This window comes from Urocampus carinirostris, chromosome 11, assembly GCF_059441175.1.
Source record: "Urocampus carinirostris isolate Australia breed hairy pipefish chromosome 11, RoL_Ucar_1.0, whole genome shotgun sequence".
NCBI lineage: Eukaryota > Metazoa > Chordata > Actinopteri > Syngnathiformes > Syngnathidae > Urocampus > Urocampus carinirostris.
The window spans coordinates 35,880,996-35,904,271 of record NC_142359.1 but is presented as its reverse complement, the minus strand read 5'-3'; the positions used below and the strand labels follow the sequence as shown (position 1 = coordinate 35,904,271).

General features: G+C 39.0%; 1 protein-coding gene across 1 annotated transcript; it reads left to right on the top strand.

The window, feature by feature from the left end:
• The first annotated feature begins 1,624 nt into the window (after positions 1-1,624).
• dram1 (DNA-damage regulated autophagy modulator 1) lies at positions 1,625-16,871 on the top strand. The gene is made up of 7 exons (XM_088348303.1): positions 1,625-1,895; positions 5,736-5,803; positions 12,928-13,070; positions 13,139-13,316; positions 15,371-15,429; positions 15,513-15,605; positions 16,417-16,871. The coding sequence occupies exons 1-7, from the start codon at positions 1,765-1,767 to the stop codon at positions 16,450-16,452; spliced, it is 708 nt and encodes a 235-aa protein (XP_088204429.1). The 5' UTR covers positions 1,625-1,764; the 3' UTR covers positions 16,453-16,871.
• Positions 16,872-23,276: the final 6,405 nt, after the last annotated feature.

Sequence of the window (23,276 nt, the reverse complement as noted above, 5' to 3'; positions counted from 1 at the left end):
GCTAACTGTGGTCATTGTGCTTGCTGTTTATGCTAACGTTAGCATAGCGCTAAATCTCCTGCCCGCTGCTATCAATAAACAGCAGCTTGCACACCCCAACGGAGCTTTTATCGTTGCCGGCGACTTTAATCGGGCATGTTTATGGACTGTACCCCCCAAATCCATTCAATACGTGGACTGAGCAATTCGGGAAAATACACTGGACTGTGTGTACTGTAAGATCAAACATCCAGTTCGATCCACCGTTTCTGTTTGTCCCTCACCCCCTCGTCACCTGAGTGGAGCCCCATGCAAGATATCACCTCATGGGGTCTCAATGATTCTGAGAAAGGTGAGGAATCAGCCCGGAACTACACGACAGGAGTTGGTCAATGACCTGAAAAGAACTGGGACCACCGTTTCCAAGGTTACTGTAGGTAAAACATTAAGACATCATGATTTGAAATCATGCATGGCACAAAAGGTTCCCCTGTTTAAACCAGCACATGTCAAGGCCCGTCTTAAGTTTGCATATGACCATTTGGATGATACAGAGGAGTCATGGGAGAAATTTTTGTGGTCAGATGAGACCAAAATAAAACTTTTTGGTCATAATTCCACTAAGCGTGTTTGGAGGAAGAATGAAGAGGACAACCCAAAGAACACCACCCCAACTGTGAAGCATGGGGTGGTAGCATCAAGCATCATAAATTGGGGGTGTTTTTCTCCACATGGTACAGGGCGAGTGCACTGGATTGAAGAGAGGATCGTGTCTTGTGAGATTTTTGGGAACAACCTCCTACCCTCAGTCAGAGTATTGAAGATGGGTCGTGGCTGGGTCTTCCAACACAATACCGACCCGAAGCACACAGACAGGAAAACCAAGGAGTGGCTCCGTAAGAAGCATATCAAAGTTCTAGCACGGTCCAGCCAGTCTCCAAACCTGAACTCAATCCAAAATCTTTAGAGGGAGCTCAAACTCTGTGTTTCTCAGCGTCAGCCCAGAAACCTGATTGAACTAAAGAAGATCTGGGTGGAGGAGTGAGCGAAGATCCCTCCTGTAGTGTGTGCCAACCTGATGAAAAGCTACAGGAAACGTTTGACCTCTTTAATAGCAAAAAAGCTACTGTACCAGATATTAACATTCATTTTCTCAGGTGTTCAAACTACTTTTTTGCAGCTATATCACACAAGTAAATTGTTAAAAAAATCATGCATTGCGATTTCAGGATTTTTCTTTTTAGTTTATCTCTAACAGTGGACATGCACCTACGATGAAAATTTCATACTTGTCCATTTTCCGATAAATGAAACTTAAACTATATATGTTTTAATCTACTTTAAAATTAAATGTAATTTGTTGTTGATTGAACAAACGGTTGTTTAAAGAAATCAATACATAAGACATTGCTAGTTACAGGTACATTTTTTTTACCAAGTACTTTTTTTAATGACTACAGAGCTTTTTACTTGTACTTGATTCCTATTATTCTGAAGCAACAGTACTTTTAATTCAGTAAAATCTTTAGCTACTCTACCCACCTCTAACCGGTACATTGATTGAAAAACACTTAGCAAGTGTATATATTTCCCTTTAAAAATACTGAAAATTGTAGCAAACTAGAGCCTGAGGCACAGCACCACATGACAAACTTGAATCATTTTAAGGAAGCCACCCACGTGACTAGCGGTTTCGAAAAATTACACTTCTTCCCAGTCCCCACCTCCCCAACTCTCTCTGAGGTCACCCCAGGACAGAACCGCTCGTCCTGATCGCTGCGAGCCATGTGGTGGTTCACACAAGGTTCATGCTTCTTGCCCGTTTTCTTGGTGGTTTGGTCTTCCAGCACCTTCATCGTGTCTTACGTCATCGCACTGTTTATGCACGACGTGGACGTGTTTTTCCCCTACATAAGGTGAGACAAAAACGATTAACTCTTCTCTTTAAAGTTTTCTTTCGCTTTCCTGCTTAGAGGGAAAACTCCCTGCCGCCCGAGTGATTGTTCAACTCCCACGCTTCGAAAGAAAAAACGAAACTTACGAGAGAACGGGTACAGTTGTAACACACGTTGCTTTCTCCCTGCCTAATTTAATATCTTCTGTGCTAGTCGAACTTTAGACATGGTACCTTAATTAGTCTTTCGTAAGTAGACATCAGTGGTAGAGCGTTAAGTTGATCCAAAGTCTGTGACAGTCTCTCAAACAGAGATATACAGAGTTTTAGAATTGGGAATTTCAGGTTCAGAGCTTTGGGGGTGAGCACCCAGAGCAGCATGTCCAAAGCCCGGCCCGGGGTCGGTTACGGCTCATGATAAAAATTTTACTGGCCCGTGACCTCTCTCGTACAATCATCAATATGTAGCCCGCCACCATGAAACAAAGTATGAAATAAATTTGCGCTTACAAAAATATAATATATATATATATATATATATCAATATATATATATATATATATATATATATATATATATACAGTGGAACTTCGGTTTTCGATCGCCTCAGTTCGAACAAATAGGTTCTCGACCAAAAATTTAGAGAAATTCTTGCTTCGCTTTTCGTTCAAAAAATCGGAGTTCGAACGCCGGTACGCTAGGGTGCGATGCTGAGCAGCGTACGGGTGTAGATCGTGTAGATTGCCCCCACCCCTCGTGAAGAACTGTTATGACATGCGCGCGCACTTCTTTTCACTTTCGCTTTTAATATAGGTGTACCAAGTGTTTTAGCCCCTAATTATGCCTCCAAAGAAAGTCAGTGCAAGCAGCAAAGTTGCTACAGGTGAAAAAAAAAAAGTAGTCGGTACAACTATTGCATTTAAGAAATAAATACTAACAAAATATGAAGAAGGTGTGCGAGTTTCCGATCTTGCTATACATACAGCATGGCTTCTGTTGAGCACCACAAAGGTAAGAAATCCTATTCATAATTCTTTTCTTTATCCTTTAACCGCTCACCACTTTTTGTGGAGACCCGGGTGCTAAATGACGTATAGACGACCTGATTTTTTTATTTTTACACGTTCATGTTAGCGTAATCTTTGGTACGGAAGATTACGCTAACGCAAACGTACGATTAGCCTGGGTTAGCTTCATGTTTACGTTCATGGTAAACATTCAGGTTGTTGGAACGGATTAAAACGATTTTACACTACTTTTAATGGGAAAAACGATTTTCGGTGATCGAACAAATCGGTTTTCGAACAGGGTTCTGGAACGGATTATGGTCGAGAACCGAGGTTCCACTGTGTATATATATCACCATTTTAACAGATGATGGCAGTAGCCCTTCTGCCACCTTGCCCTTGGAATTTTGTGAGAATTTCAAACAACCTCGTCTGCCTAATTTCCCAAGAAACTGAGGCAGATTTCAAAGAATATAATATCAAAAGGTACTGCCAGACAAAACATGCTGACTACGACAAGCTAACTGTAAACAAACGCTGTGAAAAGGTAAAGCAACTGGAATCTATTTTAAAGGTACAGCAGCACTTTTTAACAAGATTGGCGAGTTAAATGAAAATGCTACTAAAGCGAGCTACGAGGTTGCGACTCTAATCGCCAGCACTGCAAACCTTTTCACGGAGGGTGAATTTATTTAAGACTGTTTAAAGAATGCTAGGCTGAATAGTCGTCCTTTTACATTTTCAACTTACCAAATCTAGCCCGCTTTCTTTTTTCATAGAGGTCCACAAAACCTTTATTCTGTAAAAAAAAAAAAACAACCTCGATTAGAATACTAGGAAAAAACTACCTGAATTATCCTACCAATGTACATTTTTATTTAAAAATTATAGTTCAAAAATATGTATTTCTTTTACACAGTTGAATCCCTGCTTTGGTCACCACCATGTTTTTCCTGCAACTTGCCGCTACGCTGGGCTCTGTGGCACTGGTTTTCCTTCCCATTGGAAAATACTTTGCCATCTAGTGGTCAGATATAACACACATGGGCTTCAAAGTGATTTAGGATCACTCAACGCTGTTCAGGAGAGTCACTTCCCATTTGTGAACATCACATTACAGTTTGTGTTTAGCAGAAACACTATTACTACGGCCCTGCGATTGGCTGGCAACCAGTTCAGGGTGTCCCCTGCCCACTGCCCGGAGATGGTTGGGATGGGCTCCAGCCCCCCCACAACCCTAATAAGGATAAGCGGTACAGCTGATGAGATGAGATGAAACTATTACTACGATCCAATGCAGCTAAAATGAGGACTTTTATCTGTTAAAAAGAACAAAGTCACGGTGTTGGGTGGTAAAATACCGTACATTCCGGACTATAAGCCGCTACTTTTTCCCCAAACGTTCAACCCTGCGGCTTATTCAGTGATGCAGCCAATTTATGTAATTTTTCGAACAGCCGCCAGCGGCGCTCGAGTACAAAAGGTAAGATTTTGACCGGTGGAATATATGCGCCGAGGAAGACTGCAACTTCTTAGCTTGTGCACAAAAATAAATTAGCGTAAAAAACTCCTCACCATGCAAATTGCAAAAAGAAAGGAACATGACGCAGCTTTCAAATGCAATCGAGCAGTCGAATAAGAAGGAAACAGAGCTACTGCACGTAAACTTTACTTTGCGTGGGACGATGTCTATATGACGTCTCTTTCCCATACTGGAGAAGACGACTCTGATGACCTTAGTTATAAGGAGGAAGATGGGGACGGTTTACCGTGATTACTACAAGTACGGTATGTTTTTTTAACGGAGCCGTTTACTGTGTTGCGAGCGTGTTGCTAGTAGCGTTTTGCTACCCTTCACAGGCACGGTTTGGGATTAAAGTTATAATATTATTAATGCTTTGAAAACTCTCTCGGTGTACCTTCTTTCTTTGTAAATATGTGTAACCATGTATAATATGTATTTGCAACTGTATATTTTTGTAATGTATTTATTTTAGAGACTTATTCTGATATGTTTTCTACGGGCGAATCAAAAAGAAGGGGTGAAAACAACGGGGGCTGACGGGAAGTGGAGTAAAGGTGAGACGTGTTTGTGGACGCAGCCAACAATAGTGGATATATATTTTTCCCACCCTTACCTTTGGAAATATACTTTTTTTTTTTCTTGGATTATTTTCAACAGGACCCGGACTCTGCAGGTCTGCATCAAAACTTAAGTACCGGTATCGTTTTCCGTTTATTTTGCCGGCTGTGGTTTTTTGGACTGTGTACTTTACAATCAGTTACAATCGCGGATCATATCTAGGACTATCCTGTCCTTTATTGAGGGATAAAGAGTTCTGAAAATGCTTTAATTTTTGGGGGGTGCTTGGGTTGAATGTTAAGCGTCCTTAAAAATGGGTTTGTTACGCCAATGGTTACAACTGTACCCAGTCCCCGTACCTAGCAGCCATCAACATTTCTCTATGTGGTTTTTGGCTAGCATGAAAAAAAACCCAAATTGATAGAAGCAAATAATGTGGACACTACAGCCACGTGCCAGAAATGTGTCAATCTTTGGCATAATTGAAATCAAAACAAAACAGTGAGACAGAAAAAGTTTGAAATCTTACCCATACGTGTGTTTTCGACATAAAATTTGAGACCATGTAATTTGAGTCTTCAGACGTCTTGTGTTAGATCAAAATGGAAAGGGGAGTATTCTATAACAGTCGCATCAATTAAAACTCTCTTCCAATTGCTCAAACTTTGACACTTTCAACTGTCCCCGTTTTACAACGGTCCCCGATCTCCCCTATTTGGCAGCCATCTTGTAGTTGTTTTTATTTCCTCTTGAAAGTGATTTCAACTTGCAGTGACACAGGAGCAAACCCCCCGGAGAGCTGCATATTCGGCTTGATGACCTTTGTTTCTGCGTGTGCAGGTATTCTACACATTCACCCACTTTCTTGAGTTGTTTTTATTTTTGAAATACTTATATTAAGTGTTTAAACCATGGGTAGGGAACCTATGGGCTCTTTTCATGAGTAAAAATGGTTTGGTGATAAGACTTTGTCCATGCAAGTTTTCTCTTAGTCACCCCGATCATTCCGAAGCTCATTAAACAATGTATGTTCACTGATGAGACATTTTATGATGAAAACCCAATGAACAAACTGTAAAGATCCCAAAATGCAAGAAAGGCACGCTTAACAATTTGATTGGGTTAGCGGTAGGGATGGGTAAGGCTATGCACACACAGAACGCTTCATTCTCTCTCTGTGTCTCTCTGTGTGTGTCTCTCTGTCTCTCTCTGTCTCTCACTCTCTCTACGCTAAAGGGGAATACAGCTGAAAACTATCTGCTGTATTTTGTGGCAATTTTACAAAAGACCTGCTTGCATCTTGTTCTGAAAGTATTACATTTTAAAAAAATGAGCCGCATTCATTCTAAGTTATGGCAAGAGGGAGACCATTTCAAAGTGATTTATTTGTTGATATGGGCATTATTATCATTATTTTATAGATTTCATCAAATCATCTGATGTCATACAAATGTGCAGAAAATTTTGCTTTGGTCTGGAGAGAGTGTTTGGCGGTTTTGTTGAATTTGGTCTTTAAATATATGGTATAACTCTCTCTCAAAAAAAAAATCAAAATATTTTGCAATTATGGCTCTTTGTGTTAGAAATATTCCTGACCCATGCTTTGAAGGGACAGTGTGTAATATTGAGTGCCTCCAAATGGTACAAGAAAACTTTTATTCAGTAAACAACAAAAAAAACATTATTTGGATTACCAGGCAAAAATGCATACTATTGCACCAATGCTATTTTTTTCTTTAAAAGAAATTATAGGTAAACCATTTATGTCTAGCATCATGCCGCCACGCTGTGCTCTGTGGTACGGGACCTCGCTTGCACCAGACAACAGAGCCATCTAGTGCTTCAATGTTACACATTGGGGCTTTAAATTATTATGCTGACTTAATTGACAGCACAGTATTACAGGTGTTTTTTTCTTCTCATCATTTGTGGTCAACGTGACTCGGGAGGTAATATAGGTTATTCATTTTTTAATAATTTTGCTGTCATATTGGATTTAAGTATTATTTTTGAACTGAATGGGCCCTGTCAGGTTAAAACTTGAGATTGTATTAGGATGAAGAAAAGAACACACTCTGAGTCATTTTGATAGCCCTTCCAACGGAGGCGCGTGGTTCCAAAATAGGCTCAGCAAGGAATCACGCCTATGGCTAGAGCAGGGGTGGCGAACAAGTTTGACACAAAGAGCCGAGATTTTTAACTGTGAGAGTCAAAGAGCCACACCACGCGCTGACCTGCCATGACAGACAGACACACACAAACACACACAATCAAAAACATATTATTTCCTATAACACACTCCTCCCCTTACAATACAACAAGTATTTTTCTTGTGTTGATTTCAAGGAAAGTGTCCACCCTCAATACACACCAAAAAAAAAAAAAACATGAAACAAAGCAAAGAGCCAGAGTATATAGAAAATATGATGAGGCAAAGAGCCGCATTCTTTTTGGCCAAGAGCCGCATTCGGCTCTAGAGCCACGTGTTCGCCACCCCTGGGCTAGAGGCTCATTTATTGGAAAGCACAAAAATAGAACAACACATCTGATTGGCTTAAGTGAGGTCTTATGAATGTAAGAAAATAATCTGACTGGTTTAGACAAAAAAAACACATTTAAATGAAGTGAATAATGCTGGTCGCTAGATGGCGTTTAAGCATAATAAATGGGCAGTAAGGAAAAGAAAATAAAAGAATGCAGGGAGGGAAACTCTTGAGCAGGCTTCCCGGCACTTCCCAGCATCAAAGTGAAGGCCATCTTGATTTAATAGTTGGCGGGCCCCAAGAGGACACAATTGTAAGCTCTTCCCAGCACCAAAATGAAGCGCATCTTGATTAATAGTTAGCTTGCCCCTAGACTCTAGGGCAGGGGTCGGGAACCTATGGCTCGCGAGCCATATATGGCTCTTTCTATGAGTATCTGTGGCTCAGAGACCAATTTGATTGCATGCAAAATTTCTCCATCTTGTTCAAAACCGTAGTTGTCTATCCTATCCAAGTACACGTAAAGCCAAACCAAAGCTAAACACGAGAGTAACATTTCGCAGTATATATAGGGCACGTTTTTCACTACAATTTACAGTCGAGGTGTCACACAAAAAAAGGGGGGAAAAAAAACTCGTTTTGGCTGTACAACGCTAACGAATCCTTTATTTAAAAGTTCACTATATAATCTGTGTTCAGTGTTCAGATACTTTATGATGAATCCACAGAACTGTTAATACGCCAAAACACCGGAAGAGAACTTAGTCATTTGATTGGGTGAGTGGGAGGGATGGGTGGAGCTATGCAAAAAGTACAAGCATTCCCTCCCATCTCTCGCCAAAGGTAAGCACATAAGGCTCCCTATTCTCAGAATGTTGTGACGTTTTTACAAAATAAATGCTTGCATCTGGTTTTGAAACCAATATGTATGAAAAAAAGGGTCAAAAGGAGTTTAACTGATCTTGAGTAATTTCAAGAAAGAGACAAGTTTAAAGTGGTATGTTTGTTGAATTTGGGACAGGGGCTCTGGCATTATTCTATTTTCATAATTTTTATCAAATCATCAAAAATAAATGTGCTGAAGACTAAGCTTTTGTCTGGGGCGCCGGTTTAGCAATTTAGTAAATTTGTCTCATAATATATGGTGTGGCTCTTTCCCAAAATAAAATTAATATTTTTTGCTTTTATGGCTCTTTGAGTCAAAAAGGTTCCCGACCCCTGCTCTAGGCCCTAGAGCAGGGGTCGGGAATCTTTTTGACTTAAAGAGCCATACAAGCAAAATACAGGTATATTAATTTTATTTTGGGAGCCAGACCATATATTATGAGACAAATTTACTAAATTGCTAAACCCGCGCCCCAGACAAAAGCTTAGTCTTCAGCACACTTATTTTTGATGATTTGATGAAAAATTATGAAAAGAGAATAATGCCAGAGCCCGTGTCCCAAAATCAACAAACATACCACTTTAAACTTGTCTCTTTCTTGCAATTACTCAAGATGGGTTAAACTCATTTTGACCCTTTTTTCATACATATTGTTTTCAAAACCAGATGCAAGCAGTTATTTTGTAAAATCGTCACAACACTCTGCAAACAGGGAGCCTGATGTGCTTACCTTTGGCGCAGACGGCGTAGGGCGAGAGATGGAAAGGAGTGCTTGCACTTTTTGCATAGCTCCACCCATCCCTCCCACTCACCCAATCAAATAACTAAGTTCTCTTCCGGTGTTTTGGCGTATTTACAGTTTGTTCTGTGGATTCATCATAAGTTATCTGAACACTGAACACAGATTACATAGTGAGCTTTTATATAAAGGATTTTTTTAGCGTTGTACAGCCAAAACGAGGTATTTTTATTTTTTATTTTATTTATTTATTTATTTTTGCGTATGACACCTTGACTGTAAATTGTAGTGAAAAACGTGCACTATATATTCTGCAAAGTACTGCCATGTAGTTCAGCTTTGGTTTTGCGCGTATCTGAACAGGTTTTAAAGTTTTGAACAAGATGGAGAAAATTTGCATGCAATCAAATTTGTCCCTGAGCCACAGGTACTCCTAGAAAGAGCCATAGGTTCCCTACCCCTGGCCTAGAGGATACAATTGTTGCAAGAATACAAACAGCGCCAGGATATAATCTTTGGCTTTGTTAAGCCACTTTTGAGGAAAACATCACACAAAGGCACATTCAAACTATAATCCAACTATAATTTCCCTTACAGCACCGCCAGGCTGTACTTGCCCAAGACACACCACAGGAAGTGGTGCCCTGACGACACAAGTGGTTAAGGGATCCGTGAACCGTTAATACTTAAAGGAGCTGTAGGGAATTTGGCATTTTGTGTCATCATTAGAGCTACTGTCTAGCTCCTTATGATGCAAGTACATGCTTTTCTTCGATGTGCTTAAATAAGGCCTTTCCTTTCACAATTTTCATGCTACACTAACAAAACAAAACAAAAGTGCAGGGATGAGCATGAAGTCATTGTTAATTAGTTTTTAAAATAGTTTATAGGTTTTCTTAAATCTCTAAAAGTAGTTAATTTTTAATAGCTCCCAGTAGTACAAAAGAACTTTTATTCAGGAAAAAAAGCATTGATTAAACTACTAGGCAAAAAAATAAACCATCCTACCAATGTTAATTTTTTATAAAAATACATATAGGTGTCACCGGAGTATGAAAAAAAATTGCAACTTAAAGTCCGAAAAATACAGTAATATTTTTTTACCAATACCTACTACTCTGTTAGGGACTGCTTACCATGGGTGTAAAATTCATTTTGGCTTGGGGGCAACATGATAGAAAAAAAACTCACTGGGGCCGGACTAGTGGATAAGGGGGAGGGAGATCGACAGAAATAGATAGAGGGTGTGTGAGAGAGAGAGAGGGAGGCTGAGAGAAGGAAAGAGACAGAGAAAGAGGACGAGAGAGAAAGAGATGGAGAGAGAGTGTAAGAGAGAGAGATGGAGAGAGAGGGTGAGAGAGAAGAAAAGAGATGGCGATAGTGGGTGAAAAAGAGGGTGAGTCAGAGAAAGAAGGTGAGAGAGGGTGAGAGAGAAAAAGAAAACAGAAAAAAGCGGATGAGAGAGAATAAAGCAGGGAAAGAACGCTGCGTTGTTGCTGTCATGGACTTTTCGGACAAATTCAGAGGCCTTAGGCGTCATTGCTGTCGGGCACTTTCGGGACAAATCTTTACTTTTCACCTATGTTTTTCTTACTGCTGTTCAATTTGTTTTGTGTATTGTTACCCAATGCAAAATCTATTGCACCCTGGTCATCCTGGAAGGGCAATTACTGCTTGTTGAGGACACTTCTCAAGGTTTATTTTCCTCATGTTGAGGTTTTAGAATTTTTCCTTGCCCGCATGTTGGTTTCAGATTAGGGGATGGTGTAATTGTAGCCCGTGGAGTCCTTTGAGACATTTTGTGATTAAGAGCTATACAAATAAATATGACTTAATTGGACTTGACTTGAAATAAAGAGTGACAATAAGAGAAAGAAAGAAAGAGAGAGGGACATAAAGGAGGGATATAAAGAGAAGAAAGAAGGAGACAGAAAAAAATAAATGAATGGAAAGAAAGACAAAAATGTGAACAGAGAGAACAAATGACAGTGAAGGAAAGAGAGGGTGAGAGAATGAAACGGATACTCCGAAAAAAGAGACAGAAAAAACGTGTAAAAGAGTGAAAGAAAGAGAAAGGAAGAGAAAGAGAGGAAAAGAGAAATAGAGAAAAAAACAGTAAGGGAGAGAAAGAGAGCGAGAAAGAAAGCATGAGCGAGAGTTAAAATACAGCTACAGTTGCTTTAGGATTGGCGACTGACTTTGACTACATCAGGTGGTAATATTTAAATATTCAGTTAATTTTTCTCTTATGCTTCTTTCTGAATTGTCCCGCGGACCAAATTCAATCGGTTGGCAGGCCTGATCGGGTTTGCGGGTCGCTTGTTTGACACATGTGGTTCAGCCAATCAGAATGCAAAGCACAATGCATGATGAAAATCCATGAAGTTGCGAGACCGTCAAAGGTGAATCTCCTGATAGCAAAGAATTGCTACTTTACCTGGAAAATGACTACTATATGCTTTACAACTATAGTTATGTATTCATTAGGAATAAGTGCCTCTTCCGGTCGACTAGGTTTGTGTTGTTACTTGCTATTCACTGTTAGTCACTCGTTCCCAGTAACAAAGCAACATGAATTCATCAATGCACTCTTCTGTCCTAACTTCCCACAATTGACTCACTTCTTCTTTCAAAGGAAAACGAAAGGTAAAAGAAAAGCTGTGCGCAGAAGGAAAAAAAAAATATCTGTTTATTTTAGAATAAAATGGACAGGTGATAGAAATCCTTGAAAATGCTTGAATATTGTTTTCAAGGTCAGTAAAATGCTTAAATTTTGGGTGAAGTGCTTGGAACGGCTTGTAATTGTTGTCATTGCCATGTTTCTTGGCAGTCTGACCATATACCACGCAGTAAATGAAGATGTCTTTTTAAAAAAGTGTGCAAAAATGATGCTGACATGCCTACTCTGGTGGCCCCGGATATCAATGTTGTTGCAACGTGATTAGACAAGGCACTCTAGGGTAAAACATGTAATAAAGACTTTGAAGAAAAAAAGGATAAAAGACTATTATCTGCAAAAGAAAAATTACAATGTAGCGCTTAGACACTAAGGATGGCGTCCAGGGCGCATCCTTATCAGATGCCCGAGCCATCTCAGCTTAGAAAACTGGCCTGAGTTATAATTTTATCACAATGAAGAGGTGCATCGTAACGATATTGCAATGAAAATAAGTGCAATAGCATTCAGGAGCAGTAATTTAAAAAAATCTATGTATAATTCACAAGGTCTATATATAATATAAATAAATTTATTTATTTCCCTACCGTTTCGTGCAATAGTATCATCTTCATTCAGCAACATCAAAAAGAAATTGTCGCAAAATGTGTTTGTTTTTTTTTGGTATGTTTGTTTTTACAGTTTTGTGCACTCGTATAGGGTTGTGATGGCCCTTAGGAAGTAACTGTCTGAGCCTGTTTGTATTAGTTTTGAAAGACCTGTAGCGCCCACCAGAGGGCAGCAAGTGTCTCAACGGTCTTTTATTGTGTTAATGGATCTGCTTCGGTACCGGCAATGTTTTCTTGACTGGTCTTTTAGATTGTTATTTTTTGTATGAAATCATAGGTGGAGAAATTTGTATTTCTTTTACAGAGTGGAATCCCCACTTAGGTCTTCGCCATGTTTGTCCGGCATCTTGCCGCCACGCTGTGCACTGTGGCACTGGTCCTTGCTCGCACTAGACAGCACAGTGATATCTGCTGGTCGAATAATACACATTGGGGCTTTACTATTAATTCATAGTGGTTATCAAACCTCAAACAGTTAAAATCAAATGTGCTGAAAAATTTGCATTCAATGCCCCCTACATACCATCAAACATTTATACATCAACACAACAAAATGTGTTTACATGTGTAGGCATGGCCACCATCTACTACAGGTTCAAGTTTGTGGAGAGGTTGAGCGAGTTGGCCCGGCCGGAGAGTCTGCACCTCAACAAAACAGCGCTGGTGCTGGGGATGCTCTCCTGCTTGGGAATGTGTGTGGTGGCCACGTTCCAGGTAGTGTCTTCGTCCCCATCATGTTATCGCTCTGTTTTAAACCTCAAATGCTCTGCTTTGTGCGGCAGGAGACAAACGTGACGGCGGTTCATGACTTGGGCGCTTTGCTCTTCTTTGTGACGGGCGTCCTTTACATCGTCTTGCAGTGCGTCATCTCCTATCGCAATTTTCCGAACGACTCGTCTTTGAGAGTATGCCGAGCGCGCCTTGTCGTGGCAGTCATCGCCTCACTGGCCTTCTTCCCCAGTATCCTTTTTTTTCTCCTGGTCAACAGATAATACACCAATTGGGGACTAATCCTGCCATGTGTGGAAAGAAAAGTAGAAATAAATGAATAGCTAAAAATAAACGCCACATAAATAAATTACACAAATAAATAAATCACGTAATACCTACTACATAGAGTGCCGTGAAAAGGTATTTGCCCCCATTAAACCACTTTTAGTATCACACACAACCCTAGGAAATACAAAATGCGTTTTGAAATGTTGATTCTATCAATTAGGGCACACAAAAAAAAATCAAAACCTATCTGGCGTTATGTGAAAAAGTAATTCCTCTTTGAACCTAATAGTGGGGCCACCTCAGGCAGCGATAAAATGAACTATTTACGATTATTGGTAATGTGTCACAATAGTCCAGAAATTTTGGCCTACTCTTCTTTTCAAAATGATTTCAAACCTGTCATACTGGAGTTTTTTTTTTAACATAACATGGTTTTATGTCACACCCCTCAATTGGATTTTATCCACTCTTTAATTGGCCACTCCAGAACCATTTTGCTATTTTTTTTAACACATTCAGAGATGGACTTGGTGCATTTCAGATTGTTGTCATGCTGCATAATCCAAGAGCGCTTGAGTTTGGGGACAAGAACTAATGGCATGACGTTCTCCATCAGGATCTACTGGTAAACCCGATAAGTTATTAATCCGTCAACCACAGCAAGTTGTTGTAGTCCTGAGGCAGCAAAGCAGCTACAGACCATCACACTGCCACCACCATGCTTTACAGTTGGCATCATGTTCATTTGACAAATGCTGTGCCATTTTTACGCCAGATGTAACGGGCAGCACCCCTTCCAGAAAGTTCCATTTTCAACTCATCAGTCCACACAATGTCACTCCAAATGTCTTCAGGGTACTCTTAGATCATGCAGCAAGACAATGATTCAACGACACATACAAGTCTACCTCTCAATTGCTTAAAAGAAACAAAATTAAGGTTCTGGGGTGGCCAAATCAAGGAACTGATTAAAATCCAATTGAGATGCTGTGGTGTGACCTTAAACGGGCAGGTCATGCTAGAAAGCCCTCCAATACAGCAGATTTGCAACAATTTTGCTAAGAAGAGTTTGCCAAAATTCCTCCACCGTAATGTTAAAGACTCATTGGCAATTATCATGAATGTTTAAATTCTGTCATTACTGCCAAAGGTGCCCAAACTCGCTGTTAGGTCCAGGGAGCAATTACTTGTTCACATAGAGCCAGATGTGTTTTATTACTTTTTTGTGCCTCGATAAATAGAACCAACATTTCAAAATTGGTTTTTGTATTTCCTTGGGTTGTGTGTGATAATAAAACTAGTTTAATGATCTGAAACCCTTATGAGTAATGAATATGAGGGGAAAAAAAAATCAGAGAGGGGGCAAATACTATTTCACGGCACTGTTTATGGCATAAATGCAATTTATTCATTTTTTGAAAGCATTTTGTCTTTTATTTTGGTATTTTGTTATTTATTATCTTGTTTACTTTTTCACAACAGAATGTTATTCAAATGAGGGGGGCAGGTCAAGCTGGTTGAGCTTTTCACCTATTGGTTGATTGATGAGTGCACCAATTGATTATCACTGATCTACCAAAAGGTCAAAAGCTCAGGCAGTTTGACCTGTCTTCTCATTTTAATAACACATTGTTGTGACAAGATATCCTACAAAATACACAACTAAATAAATGACAAAATAAATTCCAGTCACTTGAGAGTCTGCTCCACTTCGTGCCTCCACTGCATACTTAGGAATTGCACTTCATGTTTTGGAAAGGTAAAGAAAAAAATTCCCTGAATTCAAACGTGCCTGCGCTTCCCTTGACAGAGCCTCACGCACCCCCAGGGGGGCCCGCCTCAGTCTTTGAGAACCGCTGATATAAATCGAGCATTGTAACACAATTACTATTTTACTCTAAGGCACAGACTGGAGTATTTCCCCTCAAAACTTCTCAACCTGTATGATTTCATGAAAAAAAAAAAAGATTTTTGTTGAAAATGGCATGTGAAATGTTTTTCCTTAACAGCCTCAGCCATTATTTGTGCATTTTTCGTTCAGCAAAAGGACTTGCATAGAGATGCAGGAAGCAAGGTAGGCATCAGAGCTATAGCAAGAGACACTGGAGTACATGCATGGTTTGCCAAACACAAAAACGCTGATTTGTCATTTTTCAGGATTATCCATTTCATGTGGCCAGCGCCGCGTGTGAGTGGATCGTTGCCTTCAGCTTCGTCTGCTTTTTCCTCACATACATCGAAGACTTTAAAGTCAGTGTAACTCAGGGATTCCTTTTTAAAAGCATTCTTCCAAAAATGTTTATACATTGAAAAAAAATGGGGTGGAAAATATATTTTTATTTTATATTATTATGGTTTTGTAGGAGGACAAACATGGCAAAAACACTTTTAGCTCCCAAAATTAGAAAAGCGCAAAAATAGATTTAAGAGGTGGATTGCATGTCCAAACTACACTACTGCCGCAACACGGGAGATAATAAAGTGGGAAAAACCATTCACAGATGATGACTACATGAAGGAGTCATTCATCAAGATATCAGAACACCTATTTGCAGACTTCCAGAACAAAAGTGAAACAATGCAGAAAATAAAACACGTGCCTCGCTCCACTAAGACAGTGAAGGAAAAGGCCGTTAAAATGGCATGCAATATCACTGAACAGCAAATATAGGAAATTCTGGGCCAGAATACTCAATTGCCTGCGATGAGACGTGTGATGTGATGGATTTCTCTATTGCATTTTTTTAATCTTGTCAACGCAATGAAACCTACTGGAATTCATTGATATTATAATTAAGTTTAATTTGAGGAGATATCCTACAACAGATTAGTCACGTGGTGCCTTATTATCCATAGAATGTGCTGCATCCAGCCTGGTCATTTTGATATTAGGCTAACATGGCTAATAAAAATACATACAGCATGCGTTGCATTCATTATAAGACTTATAAAAGGATTTTAGGTTTTTGCGGCTCCGGACAATTTTTTTTTTTCCTTCAACATTTTAGATTGCCTACCCTTGTTCCAAATTAACCGTCGTTCACATCTTATTGTCTCACAGCTGTTTACCCTGCGAGTGAAGATTGAGATGAGGTAGAGGAGCACCGAGAAACTCTTGCACTTTGCTCCACATTTGCAACTTGGCTGCAGGAAAAAACGAAATATATAAGGAGCGGACGCATGATCGACTAGAAATGTGGTCACTTGACGCCGTTCAAAAGGCCACTTTTATTTTTATACCTTTTTACAACTTACCAGTATACCTGTATGTGACTGAATGCCCCTTTTAACAGTTTGTATATGGTTTGAAAGTAAAATAGCACTATTATGTATACAGGTGAGCATCATGTAAGAATTTTGTGTGAGTAGTGTTGAAGTTGATGTTTGTGACCCAATGATTGAGTAATTCATTAGCACTTCTCGGCCAGCTAGCAGTTATTGTTTGTGTACTTTCCATCTGTGTTACAAAAATAATATGTTTTTATATTTTTTCAATTAAATGGATACACTTTGGAATTTTTATTTTGTGTTTTTGTTTTGTTTTATGGGAAGCTGTGTGTGTGTGTGTGTGTGTGTGTGTGTGTGTGTGTGTGTGTGTGTGTGTGTGTGTGTGTGTGTGTGTGTGTGTGTGTGTGTGTGTGTGTGTGTGTGTGTGTGTGTGTGTGTGTGTGTGTGTGTGTGTGTGTGTGTGTGTGTGTGTGTGTGTGTGTGTTTTTGAAAAAGACAAAGAACATAGTTTCCATACCCTTTTTGGTGCAAAAATAAACAATTAAATACAACCCTTGTTGAATTGAAAACTGATTATTTCAAGCGCATGCATGACCACACCTGCTTACATCTACCTAGGCAATTGGCCCCCGGTTTGCATAAAAATACAAATTTTTCTTCATCTATTTTTCACTTGCACTCAATTATCAATTATGTGTTTTGATGTTCTATCTGGGGGGGAAATAAACAACGATAAAAAAAATTCCCTTACAGAGCAAAAATTAAAACACCTTTTTTATTATACAGTTTGCATATTCTTTGTTTTGTAAATACATTATTTTGAAGAAAATGAGTGTTTTGTGTGTCTTGTTGTAGATAATAGACCCATGTGGGGGAGGCTGGAACTTGAGGGCAGAGGTGCTCAAAAACAAGAATGGTATTAACAAAATCAGGACAAAAGTACCAAACAAGTAGGCACTTAACAACAAACAGAATGCCCAAACAAAAATTATAGACCCAAACCCGAAATGAGAAATGCAAGGTATCAAATAAAAGAAAAAGTCCAAACAATAAACCAGAAACAAAAAACCGACCTGGGGTGGAAATGAAATGACCATGACCTGACTGCATGTAATGTTCATAATGTCCTTTTAAAGGGTTCTGGATAATTGGGTACAGGTGTGTCCAATTATCACACTGTTCAAACCCTTGTTTGGGGCACTGGTGATAGGAGATATGCCAGATGCTAACACGTATCTATTAAAGTGACACTGTGTAATATTTAACTACTACATGTTGTTGGTGTGGGCAATCAGTGTCTAGCGGGGTCTTTAATTCCGGTGTTCTGACCAGGTTTTTGGACGAAGAAACAAGCTTAAGAGAGCAGTTTAGTTGAGAACTTTTATTACATAGAAAAAGAATAAGAAACTGAACATTATGGGCTTGTGACTAGGACAAAGTGCCCACCCACAAACATGCTCTGTCCACCCAAAGAAAAGTGGATCACATCTCCGACGACCTCTCATGGTCTGCAAACAACAGAGCGGTGGTAGGAAAGGCCCAGCAGCGACTCCATTTTCTGAGAGTGCTCAGGAAAAATCATCTGGAACAGCAGCTGCTGGTGTCCTTCTACAGAACCACAGTGGAGAGCATACTGCATTACGGTGTGGTATGCTGGGTGCATGGCAGCAGACACGAAAACACTTCAGAGGGTCATCAACACAGCCCAGAGAATCGTTGGTTGCTCTCTTCACAGTTTTGGAGGACATTGCCTGCTCTCACTACCTCAGCAGAGCAGAAAACATCATCAAGGACTCTTCTCACCCCGGCTACCACCTCTTTGACCTGCTTCACTTTTTCCACATTTTGTTATGTTACAGCCTCATTCCAAATTGTATTAATTTAATCTCTTATCGCAAAATTCTACACAAAATACTCCATTATGACAATGTGAAAACGTTTTTTTTTTTTTTTTTACTTTTTTTGAATTTATTAAAAATAGAAAACTAAGAAATCACATTTACACAAGTATTCACAGCCTTTGCCATGAATCTTAAAATCAAGCTCAGGTGCATCTTTTTTCCACTAATCATCCTTGAGATCTTTCTACAGCTTAATTGTAGTCCACCTGCACTAAATTTAGTTGATTGGACATGATTTGGAAAGGCACACACCTGTCTATATAAGGTCCCACAGTTGAGTGTGCATGTCAGAGCATAAACACCAAGCATGAAGTCAAAAGAACTGTCTGTAGACCTGCGAGACAGGATTGTCTTGAGGCACAAATCTGGGGAAGGATACGGAAAAAATTCTGCTGCTTTGAAGCTCCCAATGAGCACAGTGGCCTCCATTATTAGTAAATGGAAGACATTTGGAACCACCAAACTCTTCCTAGAGCTGGCCGGCCTTCTAAACTGAGCGATCGGGGAAGAAGGGCCTTAGTCAGAGAGGTGACCAAGAACCCGATGGTCACTCTGTCAGAGCTCCAGCGTTCCTCTGTGGAGAGAGGAGAGCCTTCCAGAAGGAAAACCCATCTCTGCAGCAATCCACCAATCAGGCCTGTATGGTAGAGTGGCCAGACCAAAGCCACTCCTTAGTATGTATATGTACTGTATATGTATTCTGTGTAGCACTATTTAGTTATTCTATATAACACGCTACAGTGGGCATTTGCACGACACACTGTTTTTTTTTATATTGTTTTCTTTTGACATTCTTTTGGCTTTATTATTGTACTGTTCTCAGCTCAGGGATGCTGCTGGAAATGTGAATTTCCCTTCGGGGATGAATAAAGTATCTATCTATCTATCCATCTATCTATCTATCTATCTATCTATCTATCTATCTATATCTAGTAAAAGGAACATGGAAGCCCGTCTGGAATTTGCCAAAAAGCACCTGAATGACTCTCAGACCATGAGAAACAAAATTCTCTGGTCTGATGAGACAAAGATTGAACACTTTGGTGTGAATGCCAGGCGCCATGTTTAGAGGAAACCAGGCACCGCTCATCACCAGGCCAATACCATCCCTACAGTGAAGCATGGTGGTGGCAGCATCACGCTATGGGGATGTTTTTCAGCAGCAGGAACTGGCAGACTAGTCAGGATAGAAGGAAAAATGAATGCAGCAATATATAGAGATATCCTGGATGAAAACCTGCTCCAGAGCGCTCTTGACCTCAGGCTGGGGCGAAGGTTCATTTTTCAGCAGGACAACGACCCAAAGCACACAGCCAAGATCTCAAAAGATTGGCTTCAGAACCACTCCGTGAATGTCCTGGAGTGGCCCAGCCAGAGTCCAGACTTGAATCCGATCGAACATCTCTGGAGAGATCTGAAAATGGCTGTGCACAAACGTCTCCCATCCAACCTGATTGAACTTGAGACTTATTGCAAAGAAGAATGGGCAAAACTGCCTAAAGATAGGTGTGTTAAACTTGTGGGATCATATTCAAAAAGACTTGAGGCTGTATTTGCTGCCAAAGGTGGATCAACAAAGTATTAAGCAAAGGCTGTGAATATTTATGTAAATGTGATTTCTTAGTTTTCTATTTTTAATAAATTCCAAAAAAATAAAAAAATAAACTTTTTCACATTGTCATAATGGAGTATTTTGTGTAGAATTTTGCGATAAGAGATTAAATTAATACAATTTGGAATGAGGCTGTAACATAACAAAATGTGGAAAAAGTGAAGCGCTGTGAATACTTTCCGGATGCACTGTACTGCACAAAAAAACTGAAACTCTCCACAAATGCTCTTTAAGGAGGAATACCAATGCAAACACGCTACCTCATACGGATGTAAAATTGTATTCATGCCTATGCTTATTTAGCACAATGTTGCCTATTTGCACTACGGCATATTGCACCTCTAAGATCCCCTGTAAGTAAACACCCAATGTAAATATCTTCTGCTTATACATGCCCACACTTTCTTGTGTAAATATTTTGTGTTCATGTATATCAAAATTATTTTCATCTTTTTGTCTTTTTTAATCTTTTATCTTTAAAGTTAAATGTGTAACTGGAGTGCCACGTCCAATTTCGTTTTTCACAATATGTTCTGTTCATTTTGTAACAAGGATGATAAAGGTATATTCTATTCGATTCGATCTAATATCCACGGAGCAGCCCCTCCCAGCAGATCCCTTTTCATGGTGATGGAAATTCCGTCTCTTTTTAGAGAAGCGGCTTTTTCAGCTTGGCTGACTAAAAACAGCCTTTTGTGCTCGCAAGCGGATGTTCACATTGTTTTGTTGCGTTAATACATATATAACTAATTATTATGTAACATTATGCAACAAATAACTTAAAAGGTGGAAAAATACTGCAAAAATAAAAATATAAAAGAAACGAAATGAAGAAAAACATTGGGAAGCAATAAAAAAATATGTAAAAAGCTAGGAAACCGAAGCAAAAAAGCAGGTAATAAATAAGGCAAAAATAAGTGAAAAGCTAAGAAAAATAAATGAAAAAAGAATAAATAAAAGTGGAAAATTGGCAATAAAATGCCTGAGTCGAATTTTCGAAAGTCTGAAAAATTTGAACACATTATTGCGATTTTTATTCTTTTAAAAATAAAAAGATTCAATAAAAAAGTAATTTGTTATGTCATCACAAAAATGTTTCATGAATGTATCAGAAAAGTTAGTAAGTAGCCGGTTTTGGCTGAGAATCCATATTGTACTGTAAATATCTTTTTTTATCTATTGTTTTCTATGACTAAATCTTTGGGGATGAAGAGTTTTCAGCTAGACCAAAATGAGATTTAAATTAAAAAACAAAACAAAAACAAAAAAAAGTTGTTTAAAACTGCCTCTAAGTTTTTTCGCATGTTTTTTTTTTGTCGACTTGGTCTTCAATTTGATATCAAAAGGCATTAAAAAAGTCTTCAAAAGTATTGAATTTAACTTGCCTTAAGTTGTAGGAACGCTGATACTGAAGCTTATTGTAAGATGTTGCTTAATGTGTTGTAGGTTATGTTTAACGTGCATCAATGCTATGCAAAGATTTTCGGAGGGTAATAAAAGTTTTTTTTTCCCGCTAGGAGGGGCTAAATGATGCACAATGTCCATTTAAAAATGCCTAAAGGATGCAATTTACAGACCTGCGTCTACAGCGACAATCCACCTCGTAAAACCAAAATTATGAGTACCAGCTCACCGTGTTTTGTTTAATACTTTCAAAATGTTGACTTTTTGATTGCAACATTGACTTCATTTCATATGTGCATGACATAAATTCTTTATTGACAAAGCACAGCTCAGACACACCCAACCCCCTACACGCACAAACAAAGTCCATTAGCGCATATAATTCCAAAAGTAGTTAAACAATTGTTAAAATAAAACCCACACTTTGTTGTACAAAAAAAGGAAGGAGAAGAAATAATTGATTTCAACTCGAAAGACTTTCCTTCCATACAGAACAATAGATACATATTTTTTCACATAGCAGTAATTGGAGTGAAGTATATTTGCCCTGAATCTGTCAGTTAGTACAATACTTTTGTAAAAGGGGTGTATTATGTTCACAGTAGAATTAGTTGTGTAATATTTTTAATCGCTCATGGTAAAAATGTTTAGCAAATATCCGGTTTTACCAGTTTATTTTTTCATTGCTGGCAAGGAAGAGACATACAAAGCTCCCTCAACTGTATTTAATGCTTATAAAACAACGAGGTTTATATTATTAAAAAGAAAAAAACCTTCAGTTCAGTCAATTTGGGAATATAATGGGTACTACTACTGCTGAACAGTATTGAGCACGTTTCTATAAAAGTAATTAGTTATAATTACTACTTCTTCCAAAAAGTTAGTAATTGCATTACTCTATTGTATAATTAACTAGTTACCAGGGAAATTAACTATTTTCGTTATTTTAAAGATAAGCTGTTGTATGTCAAATAATTTGAAGTTTTCCGAGCAGTATTTAAGTTAGTTGAACAGAAAAGAAAAGACAGGTGTTACAAAACCTTGTAATATTTATTGCACCTCACCAGGAACATATTTATCCTACACTCGAAGTGCGACAAAAATAAACAATACAATAAATTAACAATCAGTAGTAAACAATATAAAGTGAGTAATAAATTAAGTAAAACTCTGGGGCAGCACGGTACGGTGGTTGAGTGGTTAGCGCGTCTGCAGCACAGTTCTGAGCCTTCCTGTGTGGAGTTTGCATGTTCACCCGTGCTTGCGTGGGTTTTCTCCGGGCACTTCGGCTTCCTCCCACATTCCCAAAACATGCATGTCAGATTAATTGACCAGTCCAAATTGTCCCTAAGTGTGAGTGAGCGAGTGAGTTGTCTGCCTCTGTGTGCCCTGCAACTGGCTGGCAACCAGTTCAGGGTGTCCCCTGCCCACTGCCCGAAGACAGCCAGGATGGGATCCAGCACCCCCGCGGCCCTACTGAGGATGAGTGGTGCCAGATAATCGATTGATGGAAGTCTAACTCTCAAAACTTGAAACAACTGGTCAAGTTGACATTGGCAACATAAATTACAGTATTTTCTTCACAACAAAAGTCGATAGTAAAACGATATGTAGTGAGTTTCACTCTGTATCATAAATCACAGTCTAGGATCAAGTCAAACAATTGGTCAAGTAGACACATGCTACTGTACGTCAAATATTTGTTCAAAACAAAAGTTAAGATCTCAACAATAAAATACACAACATAGCGTGTTTAACATTGCAGTGTGAATCTAA